This window comes from Heptranchias perlo, chromosome 9 (genome assembly GCF_035084215.1).
Source record: "Heptranchias perlo isolate sHepPer1 chromosome 9, sHepPer1.hap1, whole genome shotgun sequence".
Lineage (NCBI taxonomy): Eukaryota > Metazoa > Chordata > Chondrichthyes > Hexanchiformes > Hexanchidae > Heptranchias > Heptranchias perlo.
The window spans coordinates 36375044-36390504 of record NC_090333.1 but is presented as its reverse complement, the minus strand read 5'-3'; the positions used below and the strand labels follow the sequence as shown (position 1 = coordinate 36390504).

The 15461-nt window shown below is 39.4% G+C and overlaps 1 protein-coding gene and 1 long non-coding RNA gene across 3 annotated transcripts in view; one reads left to right on the top strand and one right to left on the bottom strand.

The window, feature by feature from the left end:
- The window catches only part of LOC137325280 (uncharacterized), a 173016-nt gene that overhangs the window by 107136 nt on the left and 50419 nt on the right, over positions 1–15461 (bottom strand). The window lies entirely within an intron of this gene.
- LOC137325278 (importin-13-like) overlaps positions 1–15461 on the top strand; it is a 139306-nt gene that overhangs the window by 100828 nt on the left and 23017 nt on the right. Inside the window, exons 11-14 of one of the 2 annotated variants that reach the window (XM_067990178.1) lie at positions 1056–1199; positions 1368–1448; positions 5455–5592; positions 9310–9406. In XM_067990178.1, coding sequence (XP_067846279.1) covers positions 1056–1199; positions 1368–1448; positions 5455–5592; positions 9310–9406 — 460 coding nt within the window. The remainder of the gene's footprint in view (positions 1–1055; positions 1200–1367; positions 1449–5454; positions 5593–9309; positions 9407–15461) is intronic. The other variant, XM_067990179.1, reaches the window with a different exon arrangement.

Here is a 15461-nt window from a genome sequence, read left to right as displayed (position 1 = left end):
TAAAAGTACAAATGAAAACTATTATATGCAAATGGAATTAATATTCAGGTAGCCTGATGTGGTTGGAGGTACTCCTGTTGCATGGTAGCCTGGAATGACTAGGTTGAAAAATGAGACCACACTAACACCCTGCAGAGTAAACAGGAACTCCATTAGCTAGCACAAAAAAATTGATGACTGGTACTTTTAAGGTTAAATTGCCTAACTGACCGCTAGCTCTCTTGCATTAAATGTGGGCTGTATCCATTCTACCTGCCTGCTCTCTAAATTTTATCATACCATACTCTGCATAAACTTTTTTTTTTCGGTAGGAGGGGTCATTGACCTAAAATGGCTGGCTGCACAACCTCATCTTTGGTTGTGAATGCCCAAGGCAACTAAAGTAATTTTTTCCCAGTCTACTGCACCCAAGATTTTTTTAATTTAAGAAGTAAACCTATTCTTTCAAAATTTAGAAGCTGCTGGGGAAAGGTTCTTTACTTATGTCTATCCTTTTTTAAAAAAAAAAAAAAAATCACCATCTTCTTTTTCCTTCACTTCTTTGTCCGTTCTCTTTATCTTCTGCTGCCTTTTCAGGGTCATGGACTTTCTTTGTGATTTTCCTCAATTTACATTTATTTTTTCCTGTATCTAGTTTTGTTGGCCACTGAGTAGGTATATTTTTTTTAATCTTTTTTATAATCAGTTTGAATCATTTTTCAGTAACTTGTATTCTTGTTGCACTATGTAAATTTGATATTGCTTCTTGAAATTTTTAAGTCTTTTCTTATGTAACTTGTGTAATAAAGTATTGCTAATTTTGTTTTTATATAAAATTATTTGTTTCCAGTAAAAGTAATTATTTCAAGTTAATCACTCAGTCATTTTCCTTTGTATTAGATTTATTTATTTATGTACCTACCGTGATAATTATACTCATGTTAATTATTATGAATTGTTATGGCCATTATGAACACACTTAAGTTTTGATGCTGTAAGTATCGATCATTTAAGTTGCTCATAATTCTGTTCTGTTTTCATGCAATTATAGCTTTGTTTTTGACCTTCCCTTGCAGCCAAATCCATCAAATAAACTAGCAATAATACATATTTTGGGTCTGTTGTCCAATTTGTTTACCACATTGGATATCAGTCACCATGACGATGAGCCAGAAGGCACTGAAGCAAAGAAAAAACCCACCTTGCAAGGACCCAACCCTGTAAGTACTAGCAGTGGTACTAACATGGGATTCTCATGACTTGATCTTAGTCTTTTTAGAAATAGAATGCTGTTTATGTAGCTAGGGACACATTTGTGGGGATTTTATGTTTTATAAATTCAATTTAAGGTTCAAAAGCAACTGTTAAAGGTGATGATTTGTCCACAGGTTGTGGTGGTCCTCCAACAGGTCTTCCAGCTCATACAGAAAGTGTTGTCTAAATGGCTGAATGATGCTCAGGTTGTTGAGGTAAGGTAGATAGTTAAGAAAAGTTAGACTTAATGAAATGCATTTAGTCCGGTGACTTGTTGATTTCATTTTTGGATTAAATTTGTCCTCCTTTTCATATACACAGTGTGGCTTTTTAATGAAAATGAAATCAATTGAGGGTCTGATTATTGTACTCAATCTCTTTCAGGTGTTCAGGGAATAAGATTGTAATAAAAAAATTATTTGTTTCTAACTTCTGAAATTTTCACTTGTAAAGATTAACTTTGTATCTGATTCATGGTCATCTTTGTCACTAGCAATAAAGCACCTTTAACGTAGAAAAACATCAATATCACTTCAGAGGCATGATCAGACAAAAATGGATGCTAAGACAAAGGCGATATCAGAAGGGGTAACCAAAAGCTTGATCAAAGAGGTGGGTTTAAAGGAGGAGATATAGGTGGAGAAGCACAAGGGTTTAGGGAGGGAATTCCAGAGCCTGGGTCCTAGTCAGCTTACGGCACAGCTGCCAATGATGGGGCGAGGGGGATGCACAAAAGGTCAGAGTCAGAGGAACGCATAGTTTGGGGTGGGGGTTGTACAGCTGGAGGGTACAGAGATAGGGCTACCTTTTTCACCATGATTTTGATCACCCATCTTGATATCTCTTCCTTTTGGCTAAGCAGCCATTTTTTTCTGATTACACCTCTGTGAAGCACAGTGGGATGTTTTTCAATGTTAATGGCACTATATAAATGCAAGTTGATTTTCTTGTTTGTCCCTCATTGTTTGAGGTAGACTGTTCTCCTGTGGAAAGGTAGTGTGCTGCTAAGGTGAGCTAGTTTCCACACAAGAAGCGTGATTAAATCAGAGTTAGTCACTCTGGCCGTTTTTCATGCATCTGCAATTGGCTAATTATAGAGCAGTTCTGGCAGATGTCTAAGAATAAGGTGTTCAACCAATCAAGTCAACTGCATAGAAGAGGGAATCCACATTAGTGGTAAAAGTAAATTGCCATTCTGCCCCCAAAAATTAAACTTTCCATATGTGGTATAAAATTATAAAAGCCATTGTACCTCATGTACAGTCAGGACTGTCATTTGAGAATTGGCTGTTCTCATTTACTCCCATCACATAATGGTATTGGCACAATGTGGGAGTGCACTAATGTATATTGCCATGGAGTAGTGGTGAATGGATGTTTTTTGGACTAGAGGGATATAAATAGTGGTGTCCCCCCAAGGATCAGGGTTGAGACCATTGCTTCTCTATTTATCTAACTAACTAACTAAAATCTGGACTTGGGAATATTGTACAATATCAAAACTTGCAGATGACTCAAAAATAAGAGGCATGGTTAACAGTGAAAAGGACTATAAACAACTTTTGGGGAACGTAGATTAGTAGCTTGGGTAGATAGAAGTCAGATGAAATTTAATGCAGAGAAATGTGAGGTGATACATTTTAGAAGGAAGAATAAAGAGAGGGCATACACACTAAAAGGAGTCGAGGGACAGAGGGTTGGGTATTTTTAACCTAACTCGCTGGGTGGGAAACCCACGAGAATGGATGGAACGGCAGTTTTGCACCCTGCCCAATATTACTCTCCTTGACTTCAAAATGGAGAGTAAAATCGGACGCAGTGTAAAACCAGCGTTGCACCCGATCCCGTCCGTTTCCCGAGAAGTAAGTTAGGTTAGAATTGCCCCCTTCTAGTGTTTCAGATACACAACTCTTTAAAGTAGGAGGACAAGTTGATGAAGCTGTTATTTAAAATACCATATGCGACGTTAGATTTTATAAATAGGGTTACATAGTACAAAAGCAGATGCAATGCTAAATGTATACAAATTATTGGTTATGCCAAGAGGAGATCTGATGGAGTTCAAAATTATGACGGTAAATTGGGGGAAGAGCTATCTCCACTGGTTGGTGAGTCGGTAATGAGAGGGCATAAGTTTAAGATCACCACCAAGAGAATGATGGGAGAGGGCTGTTATGAATACCTTTTTTAAAGGAAAGTGGATAAATATTTGAAAAAGAAAAATTTGAATGGGTATAAGGAAAGGGCTGGGGAATGGAACTAAGTGGATAGCTCTCTAAGAGCCAGCACAGGTAAGATGGGCCAATTGGTCTCCTGTGTTGTAAAATTCTGTGAGGGAAGTAAGGGTGGAAATTGCAGAGGCTCTGGCCACAATCTTCCAATCCTCCTTAGATTTGGGGATGGTGCCAGAGGATTGCAAATGACACATCCCTGTTCAAAAAAGGGGAGAGTGATAAACCCGGCAATTATAGGCCAGTCAGCCTAACGGTGGTGGGAAACTTTGAGACAATAATCTGGGACAAAATAAATTTACACTTGGAAAAATATGGGCTAATTCAGCACAGATTTGTTAAAGGAAAATAGTGTTTGACTGACTTGAGTTCTTTGAAATAATTGAGAGGATTTATGAGGGTAGCGTGGTTGATGTGTATATGGACTTTCAAAAGGCGTTTTGATAAAGTACCACATAATAGACTTGTTAGCAAAATTAAAGCCCATGGGATTAAAGGGATAGTGGCAACGTGGATACAAAGTTAACTAAAGGACAGAAAGCAGAGTGTAGTGGTGATTGGATGTTTTTCAGACTCGAGTGAAGTATACAGTGGTGTTCCCAGGGGTCAGTATTAGGACCACTGTTCTTTTTCATATACATTAATGATCTGGCATTGGTAATGGAGGATGTCATTTCAAAGTTTGCAGATGACACAAACTTGGAAATGTAGTTAGCAATGTGGAGGATAGTAACAGACTTCAGGAGGACATAGGCTGGTGAAATGGGCAGACACATGGCAGATGAAATTTAATGCAGAAAAGTGTGAAGTGATATATTTTGGTAGGAAGCATGAGGAGAGGCAATATAAATTAAATGGTACAGTTTTAAAGAGGGTTGCAGGAGCTGAGAGACCTGGGAGTGTATGTACGCAAATCTTTGAAGGTGGCAGGACAAGTTGAGAAGGCTGTCAAAAAAGCATATGGAATCCTGGGCTTATTAATAGAGGCATAGAGTATAAAAGCAAGGAAGTTATGCTCCACCTTTTTATAAAACACTGCCGGAGTATTGTGTTTAATTCTGGGCACAACACTTTAGGAAGGATGTTAAGGCCTTAGGGTGCAGAAGAGATTTACTAGACCAGGGATGAGGGATTTCAGTTATGTGGCTAGAGTGGAGAAGCTGGGGATGTTCTCGTTCGAACAGAGAAGGTTAAGAGGAGATCTGATAGAGGTATTCAAAATCATGAATGGTTTTGATAGAGTAAACAAGGAGAAATTGTTCCCAGTGGCAGAAGGGTCAGTAACCAGAGGACACAAATTTAAGGTGTTTGGCAAAAGAGCCAGAGGTGACATGAGGAAACATTTCTTCACACAGCGAGTTATAATGATCAGGAATGCACTGCCTGAAAGGGCGGTGGAAGCAGATTCAGTAGTAACTTTCAAAAGGGAATTGGATAAATGCTTGAAGGGGAAAATATTTACAGGGCTGTGGGGAAAAGAGCAGGGGAATGGGACTATTTGGATAGCTCTTTCAAAGAGCTGGCACAGGCACGATGGGCCGAAGGGCCTCCTCCTGTACTAAACCTACTAAGATATAATGATTCTACTCTGAGGACTCACTCTGCTTTCGCCACATTGAGGTATTCCAATTTCATCCAAGCAATCTACTGAGGCCATTCGTAGAAACAAGATGTTTCTCTGCCATATTTGTGGGTAGATCGAAGGGTGAGAACCTATGCCAGTAGCAGTATTGCAGAGGCCTTGACAGTGGTCTCTAAGCCACTGTCTCGGGCAGCGAAGGCCATGGTGTGCAATCCAGGGGATTTTAAATGGGGGAGGGGGGGGGGGTAAGAAACTAGAAAAGCCTCCCCTCTAAAACAAAGTGTTGTCAGAGGTGACCCTGAGTACATGAGACCTACATTTGGCTCTGATTGATTTAAAAAAAAATACTTTATAACTTATTTGAGCTTTTGCACTTTGATTTTGAGATTTTATTTTTTTTCTTTCAAGGCTGTTTGTGCAATCTTTGAAAAATCTGTGAAGACACTTCTGGATGATTTTGCTCCCATGATTCCACAGCTTTCAGAAATGCTGGGTCAGATGTACAGTACCATCCCACAGGCCTCTGCATTGGAACTAACGCGACAGGTAGAATTCATGCATCTCATTTTTTTAAAAAAAAGTGTTTTTTATTGAACCAACTGAATGATCTTTGTTTCTTTGTTCCACAATGGGAGGAAAATCTATTTTCTTTTTATTGAGTTTAACACAATTTTTGTAAGTGGATTTCGGATAGCATACAAACTGCCAGACTTATCCTGGCCATTTAAGGTACTTGGGAGGTGACAGTATAAAGTCATGAAATAACTAACTAGTATGTCAATTGAAACTGCCAGCTAGGCACAGCTTCAATCCCTGGCCTGTGCTGGGTTATCTGATTGCAACTGGGCAGTAATAGGCACTTCATAATTAGATCTGTCTTGAGCTAGGGAGAGAAAAAAGTCAATCAAGATTCCTACTCCCAATCACTATTCAGTGGCCTGTTGGAAACTGCATCTGTGCAGTTTGGATGAGCACAGGATCAGGCTTAACGGTGATGTCCCCATTCTCTAAACTCACCTGGGGAATGGCCACTTGGGAGAGAGGTACTGGATGGCTAGTGCCCATAAAGCTGAACCCCAGCATGAGCAGAATTTTCAGGAAAGGAGGGGAAATATGATTTATTGACACCAGCTTTTCAACTGGATTATTGTTAAACCTTACTGAGTTCGCAGGCTTATCTATTCTATATAGTCTTTGCATCTAGCATGCATCCATAACATGGTACACCTTGTGTGGCTTTTGAATCTCAAATCTCAAACACATCTCAAAGTTTCCATAGGGCAAAAAGTTGTGATTGGCTTCAAATATTACTGTCTGCTGATGGACTCAACAATCCCATTAACTAAATGTGAACTGACCAAAAGCCACTTCCATTTACTAAACAGGTAATAAAAGCTACCATGCATCACAAAACCAACCAATCAAATCAGTCAAATTATTCTCAAACTTTTTCAGCAGCCATATTAGTTTTCAACCAGCCAAGTATATAGCTCTATAGATTACATTTGCACATGTACATTAAAAAAAAATTGGGTAAATGTGGCAGATGCCTTTCAATGTGGATAAATGTGCTCTTCTGCATTTGGGTTTTGGAAACTCAAGTCATGTTTATACCATGCATGAATATGAGCCAAAGGCTACAGATCAAAAGGACCTGGGAGACATAGTTGGTAAATTGTAAAAGTCCACAAATAGTGTGACATGGCCATTAGGAAGGCAAATAAGGTTTTAGGTTGTATTGCTTAGACAATACAATGTAAAACTAAGAACATTGTACTTAGACTTTGGTATGGCAAACTTAGAGTATTGTCTCCAGTTTTGCTCCCTACAAATGGTGATATCAAGACACCGGACAAGGTATAGAAGAGAGTGACTGACTCATTCTGGATAGGTGTCTTTTTTTCAGAAAAACGCCGGCTTAAGGAGGGAGGTTTTTAAAATGATCAATGGATTAGATTCTCTCCAGTTGCATTGGTTATTTGAGATGGACAGGGAAGATAGGACTTGAGGGCATGCATATAAAATTCTTAGACAAAGGGTTAGGTTAGATGTTGGGAGGTATTTCTTTTCAGAAAGTCAATGCCAGTGGAACAGATTATTGAAGCATGTGGTTCGTATGGATTCCCTGCAGCCTTTCAAAAGGGAGATGGATGTGTTCCTGAGAGGAAGATATTTCCAGTTATTGAGGGTTAGCTAGGATCAGAAGGATCTATGGGTTACCACAGTCTCCTAGAACTTTACTTGATTACCTTGGGTAGTCAGAGATGAATTGACATCAATGGGGGGAGGGAGAGGATTGGAATTTTCATTGCGTGTTTCCAGGAAGAGGTTGTGTAATTAGGAGGGTTAGTGAATGATGGCTGCACCATATCTGGGTCAGATGGACTTGATTGACCAATGTTGTTTTCTCATTCTTGTATGATGTTTGTATGGTCTACTTCAGTATGGTATAAGAAACCACTAGAGTAAATCAATGAAGTAATGTATGTCAAACATAGAGATTGGGAGCTATTCCAAATAGAGGAAAGGAAAGACTTGTGGAAAGAGAATGAAGTCCGAGGCATGGAAGCAGAGGGAAAGGGGAAAGAGCCGTGCAGAAAGACAGGGAGACAAGGGGTTAGAATGAAAGAGAATTCTGTGCATTTTATAAAAATTGCAAGTTTACCTCTACCTCTAAATGCACTTTTAAGGGAAGGGGAGTTAATAACATTTGAATCTGTGAGTCATTTTGTACCTCGAGGAATGGAGAGAAAGAAAGATTCACATTATTGCGTAAAGGATTTAATTGAAAACTCCCTTGACGTGCATTTTAAGTGTTCCATAGACAGCGATTTCAAAGCAAAACTAAGTTTCACTACTCAAATTGTTGTTGACATAACAAATCTATTTTAATGTTTTGTCAGTTCAGTTTCTTCAAAACATAACTCTATATGTGCAATATTGTAGCAACATTACAAAAAAAAACACTTGTGTATATTTCCTAGGAATGAAGTGGCATATCTTTAGAAAGTTGTATTGTGCTCCTGCCATTTATCTCCTATCTTCCGGGTGAAAACTGTCCCCATGCATCTAATGTTGTAGTGTGACATTGACACTGAGGAATAGGACTGTTACAAGTTTAGGGTCTTGCTTTAGATATTTTCTTGGGAGCAGAGGCATTAACCATCCCATAACTGGGCTGAGCATCTTGTGTTTGGGGGGGTGCCCATACTGCCCAATATCTAACTATATGATTGTGAACTCGGGGGAGTAACATTAGAATCTCCTTGTGATCTGAACCAGATGTTTGTGTCTTTTGTGCATGTGCTTCTTTAATCTCTTTGAAGGCAGACTGAGAAAACACTTGGTTAGATGAGGCCAGATACAAATCATTTAAGCTGCTCTATTTCACAGTGAGTAAACATACAGATTCTGAAGGGATTCACTTAATTCAAACAGCACAGCTCCTCTTTGTGTAATAGTACAAAATAATGAACACACTATGCTTTGCCACATCAGTGAGTTGTCTTCCTCGATTTAAAATAACTCTCAGCTACCCTCCTGCTTTGAGCCTGGTCAAAACTTGCCCTTGCTGCTTTCTGCTTAAAACCTGACTGACATTGCTGCCTTTCCTGGACTGGAATGGCTGCCTGTGTTTTTCTGTGTTTTTTATCACCCTATTTTTACAGCTAGAAAGACTTTCCAACATAGTTGGGCATGAGGTGTTTATCAATTGCCAAGACAAGCTGAAGCATTGCTTATTGTTTCTCCATAGACTGTAAATAATATCAGTGCATAACTCATTAACATTTTAACCACGTTGCACTGAGATGATGCACTTTGCTTTTAAAAATCCAATGTTTAAAAGTAACTTTTTGTTCCAAATATTTTGTGGAATAATGCTCAAAAAAATCCCAAAACATGATATAACAAGGATTCTTGGATTCATTTCCCCTATGGAATATGCTGGAAGCTGAAAAATGACGCCATGCTTGTCCTAAACCCACACCTCAAGTACAGCTGCGGTCATGTAGATATCTGGAAAATGGGCACTTTCTGTTGATGCCATCCATCCTATTCTAACCCAGATAACATAAGGAGCTGGACTTGCTCCAGACTGATATTCACAAAGTCATTTCTCCACTGTGGTGCTGCAATGTTCTTTCACTTTGAGGTTGGTGATGGTTCTCATGGAATTTGTCTGTCTTCCTCCTTTTTTCTATTTTGTCAATGTGACTCTACCTATAAATGTAACATATATATTTGGGTTATTGTCTTTTTCAGCTGGTGCACATATTTGCCAATGACCCAACTCATTTTATCCCAGTAAAGGCTCTGTTCCTTCTTGTTACGTCTGTGACCCTCTCCATTTTCCAACAAGGTAGGTGACCATACTTTTAAATGTGGATCATTTGGGAATCATAATGTATCCTGCCAAATCTCTCTTTGTATTTATGTGTGAACCATAGTGATCAAGCTAGTGGTTTTCCAGTATGGGTTTCCTGGTTCCGATGATACTCAGTGAGTTTTGCACAGCCCTGCATTCCTGCCAGCATCAAAGAAATAAAAACTCTCAACATCTGATTAACGATGAAAAGTGACTGCTTTATCTATTTGATGCAGAAAATAAAATGTCTGGCTGCTGGAAACTCACCTGTATTAGCCATGTGCTATGACCCTAATTTGTGACCATAGATCTCCAATAATCTTTGCTAATAGACAACAGAATGTGGATAAGAGGAGAAATAGATTTACACTGTCTGCATTTTCCCCATATGATGAATTTGTAATTTGTGTGCATGTACGCATGGGAAGAAGGGTTGAAGTGTGTGGAAGCGAGCAGCTTCCTTTCAGGACAATTAGGGTGAGTCACACTATATGGTAAGATTATGCACCCCTGTTCTACTGATTTGCCATCAGCACAGGTTGTGAAGCGGGCTGCCTAAGAGTGAAAAATTAAGATTATGCCCCTTCAAAAAAAATTTAATTTCAAATGGAATGAGATGAACATTAAAAGAGAATTTTCAATTGAACGGATAATTGGAAAGATGGGAGTGAAAATGGAAAAAGTGAAATTGATATTAGAATTAGATCTGAGGGTGGTGCCAGAGGACTGGAGAATTGCAAATGTTACACCCTTGTTCAAAAAAGGGTGTAAAGATAAACCCAGCAACTACAGGCCTGTCAGTTTAACCTCGGTGGTGGGGAAACTTTTGGAAACGATAATCCAGGGCAGAATTAGCAGTCACTTGGACGAGTGTGAATTGATTAGGGAAAGCCAGCACAGCAAAGGCAAATCTTGTTTAATGAACTTGATAGAGTTTTTTGATGAGGTAACAGAGAAGGTAGATGAGGGCAATGCAGTTGATGTGTATATGGATTTTCAAAAGGCGTTTGATAAAGTACCACATGGTAGGCTTGCTATAAAGATTGCGGCCCATGGAATAAAGGGGGCAATAGCAACATGGATATAGAATTGGCTAAATGACAGGGAACGGAGAGTAGTGGTGAATGGTTGTTTTTAGGACTAGAGGGAGGTGTGCAGTGATGTCCCCCAGGGGTCCCCCCTGGGACCACTGCTTTTCTTGATATATATTAATGACATGGAGTTGGGAGTACAGGGCACAATTTCAAAATTTGCAGATGACACAAAACTTGGAAGGGTAGTAAACAGTGAGGAGGATAGTGAAAGACTTCAAGAGGATATAGACACTCTCTGGTGGTATGGGTGGACACGTAGCAGATGAAGTTTAACACGGAAAAATGCGAGGTGATGCATTTCGGTAGGAAAAATAAGAAGAGGCAATATAAACTAGAGGGCACAATTCTAAAAGGGGTAGAGAAACAGAGGGATCTGGGGGTATATGTGCACAAATTGTTGAAGGTGGCAGGGCAGGTCGAGAAAGCAGTTAAAAAAGCATGAGAGGTCCTGGGTTTTATAAATACAGGCATAGAGTACAAAAGCAAGGAAGTCATGATAAACCTTTATAAAACACTGGTTCAGCCACAACTCTGGAGTATTGTGTCCAGTTCTGGGCACCGCACTTTAGAAAGGATGTGAAGGCTGTAGAGAGGGTGAAGAGGAGATTTACTAGAATGATTCCAAGGATGATTGATTTAAATTACGTGGATCGACTGAAGAAGCTGGGATTGCTCTCCTTGGAGTAGAGAAGGTGCAAGGAGATTTGATAGAGGTATTCAAAATCATGAAGGGTCTAGACGGAGTAGATAGAGAGAAACTGTTCCCATTGGCAGAAGGGTCAAGAACCAGAGGGCATAGATTTAAGGTGATTGGCAAAAGAACCAAAGGTGACATGAGGAAAAACTTTTTTTAAACAGCGAGTGGTTGGGATCTGGAATGCACCGCCCGAGGGAGTGGTGGAGGTAGATTTAATCGTGGCCTTCAAAAGGGAACTGGACAGTTACTTGAAACGAAAAATGTGCGGGGCTGCGGGGATAGGGTGGGGGAGTGGGACTAGCTGGATTGCTCGTGCATAGAACCGGCCTGGACTCGATGGGCTGAATGGCCTCCTTCTGCACTGTAACCTTTCTATGATTCTATGATGGGGAATAGTCTGGAAAGAGAACAGATGATGGAATAGTAAATAAGTGTAAGGAAAACAACTGATTTACAGATTCTAATATTTAGGAGTTGTTTTAGTCTTAATGGCATTCTATGGTCACTTTAGCTTGTACAATATAAATATTCAAATCAGACGATCATAAAGAGGGTTAAGATATGTTGGAAATTTAGCTCATTTTTTAGGCTTGAAAGGGTTCTGTTTTTTTTAAAAAAAACAAGTACCATAACCTTAAAAAAATTAATTGGTAATGAAGAATTGATATTGTTTGTTTCTGTTTCTGTTTACGCTTTTGTTAATCGCTGATGACATTATTGGGGAAACTGTCTTTCTGGCACATTTTCATTGTTGGACTGAAACACCCTGGCTGTAAAGTAATTCAGTTTTCTTCTTTATACTTTATCTTTGGCTTAGTGTGTCAACATGATTTTCATAGGAACATAGGAATTGCTAGACAAAAAAAGACAACTGACCATCTAGTTCACCTTCCACCATCCTGGTAGTCGCATGATACAATAATGGAGTTGTTGACTAATCATGGCAATCAATCTTGTATCAATTAATCTACAACATACCCAAACATGAGGTGAGGTAAACCCACCACTGGTGGAAAGCTTTGGAAACCATAGGTCCAAAATCTCCTGATTCTCCCAAGCATGCTACACTTACCTTATTTCATGTCTCAAATGATTCATATACTGTACTCAAAATCATTATTTTCTAAAAGAAATCTATCTAATTTAAACAAATCAACATTTTCTGCTTCCACTGTCTCCCTGGGGAACTTGTTCCATAGATTTATTGCTCACTTACTGAAATGTTTCCACAGATTAGTTCTGAATGTACCCCCCTTCAAGTGCAGGCCATGTCTTCTGGTTCTGTGTTCTGGACAAAATGAAGCAGCTTGTCATGGTCTACATTAGTCCCTTTTTAGAATCCAAAAACATCAATCATATCACTTCTCAACCTTCTCTTTCCAATGAGAACATGCCCAATTTATGTAATTGCTGTTAATAAGCCAATCCCTCCCTCTGTTCAATCATTCTGGTTACCCCCTTTTTATATTCTCTCAATAGCTACAATATCCTTTTTGAACTGCAGCAATCAGAACTGTACACAGTATTCTAAGTGTAATCGCACCAATGATTTATAAAAGTGGCAGGATTACCCCATTATTTCTACTCCATATTGACCTTTTAATACATCCCACCATCTGATTTGTGTTGCTCACTGCCACCGCGCATTGTTGCAATATCGTCATTTTATTGTCAACCAGGACCCGCAAATCTCTTTTTCCATACACATTTTCTTTCCAGTTAAGTAAAAGACCCTTCCTGGATTGCCCCCATGTGAAGCATTTTTCTACATTGAATTTCTTCTGCCATCTGTCTGCCCAATTCCAAATTTATATTCAAATCCTTCTGTAGTGTATCCTGTTTAGCTTTGCAGTCTACCACCTTCATTAGCTTTGTATCATCTGCAAATTTAGCCACTGTGCTGTGACCCCTAGCTCCAAATCAGTTAAACAAGAGATCCCTGAGAGACACCACATCCTCTGCGTTATCTTTATCTTTATCAAGCTCCTTTGTCACATCCTCAAAGTAAACCAGTAAATTAGATTGGCAAAACCTCCCCTCATGAACCCATATTGGCTTTCCTTTATGATTTTATTTCTATCCAGGTGCTCTATGATCTTTATCTTCAAAATGGGTTTCAATAACTTTACCCAGAATGGATGTCAAACTCACTAGTCTTTAGAGAATGAGTTATTGAGGGCTTCTGGTTTTCACTGTTTTTCTCTAGATTTGGTGTTTATTTTTAGCCTTTTGTTGGCTTCCTGAAATTCTGTTTTTCCTGTTTTTTTTAAAACAAAAGGAAAGATAAAATCAGCACTTCAAAATGTTCCTTGTACCTACTCTGGTGGCAATTGCAGATGCTTGCACTAGTGCAAGAGAGGATTCAATCCAAAGCAAGGCAAAGTCAAAAGTGGCTCCAAGAGGGGGCACATGTATAGGTAGGCGAGAGTGGTTCTGAGGCTATTGTCCACATGTGTAGGTAGGTGAGATTGGTTCTAAGGAGATGGTGTGTAAAAACACCTACATTTGATAGGATCTTTCTGGTTTTAATGGTTAAACCCAAACTCAGAAACCCTAAATATCGATCTCAATTCCACTGATTTGGTTTGTAGAAAGAGTATGACTGTGACAGATTTTACAGACCTGTGCTCTGTTTACGCTGGAGATGTAGTTCATATATTACTAAATCTTAAATGTTTCCAAGATATTGTGATGTACTGACTGAACCAAACTCCTATCATTTGAAAAATTCAGGCAGTAAAAGAGAATAAAGGATTAGCACCACTTGTAAATATGTACGTCAAAGCCAGAAAATGTATACTACAAAAACAGAAAATGCTGGAGACTGAGGCAGGTCAGGCAGCATCTGTTGAAAGAACACAAGTCAACATTTCCTTCCTCAAAATCCCTGTATACACCACCTTCTAATGGTGATCAGCAATTGCTAAACTGAAGATTGACAGACATTCTTTGTGCCCAAGACCTAGACAACATTTTATTGAGTCCAAACAAAATTTTGTCATGGGTGTGAATGTAGAATTGAAACAGATGTTACGTTTCAAGAGGGAAAAGTGCATACTTCCATTGTAAAATGTGGAAATGCAGAGCCATTTATTTTGGAAGTTAATGTTAAATTATTTTATAAACTGCAGCATGTACCTATTCTGTGGGCTTTTTACCCAAGGACGCTGTGGAAAATGATGAATTATTTGAGTGAACAAACTCTAAACTTAATCAAGTACATTGGAGTAAGATGAAGGATTCTGGGGCATTGAACGATTAGTAATACTGCATTGGCTGTAATTTTAAGCCCATTGTCATTAGCTGGTTTATCCATTCACTTGAATGCTGCAGATATTGATGTGCATCGCTATAATTTAAATGGCTGCTGTTCAAGTTCTGATCGTGAATGACATTGACTGATAGAATGAATGAGGTAAAAAGCAGGGGGTGCAAACCAGTTTACTGAAATTAACATAGTAAATGACCTTGCAAACTAGCTTGTCGGCCTTCCAGACAGACATTATTGTAATTGTCCTTCACGACAGTGAATAAACAGCATAATTAATAAAAAGAACACTGTGTGGTTGTGGGAGTTAATAAGGTGACATTGGTAGAAAATTAGCCTATTAGTCAATTAAAGGATGCTTACAGCAGAGCACCTTTGTGATTTTAATCAATAAAATAGTCTTTGAACTGGCATTGCACTGATGTTCTCCCCTCATGCCCTGTCTGAGCTCATCTTGTCCATGAGACCTACCTCCTGCTTGCTCGACCCTATTCCTACTAAACTGCTGATCAACCAGCTTCCCTTCCTGGCCCCCATGCTAGCTGATATTATGAATTGTTTCCTCTCTTCGGGTACTGTCCCCCTCTCTTTCAAATCTGTTGTCATCACGCCCCTCCTCAAAAAAAAAAAAAAACCCTTGACCCCTCTGTCCTTGTAAACTACTGCCCCATCTCCAACCTCCCTTTCCCCTCAAGTCCTTAAACGTGTTGTCGCCCCTCAAATCCGTGCCCATCTTTCCCGCAACTCCATGTTTGAACCTCTCCAATCAGGTTTCCACTCTTGCCACAGCACTAATCAAAGTCACAAATGACTATGATCATCGTGCACTTTCCCTCCTCATCCTTCTCAACCTGTCTGTAGCCTTTGACACAGTTGACCACGCTGCCCTTCTCCCAACGCCTTTCTTCCGTTGTGCAGCTGAGTGGGACTGCCTACACCTGGTTCCACTCTTGCCTATCTATTCTTAGCCAGAGCATCTCCTACAATGGC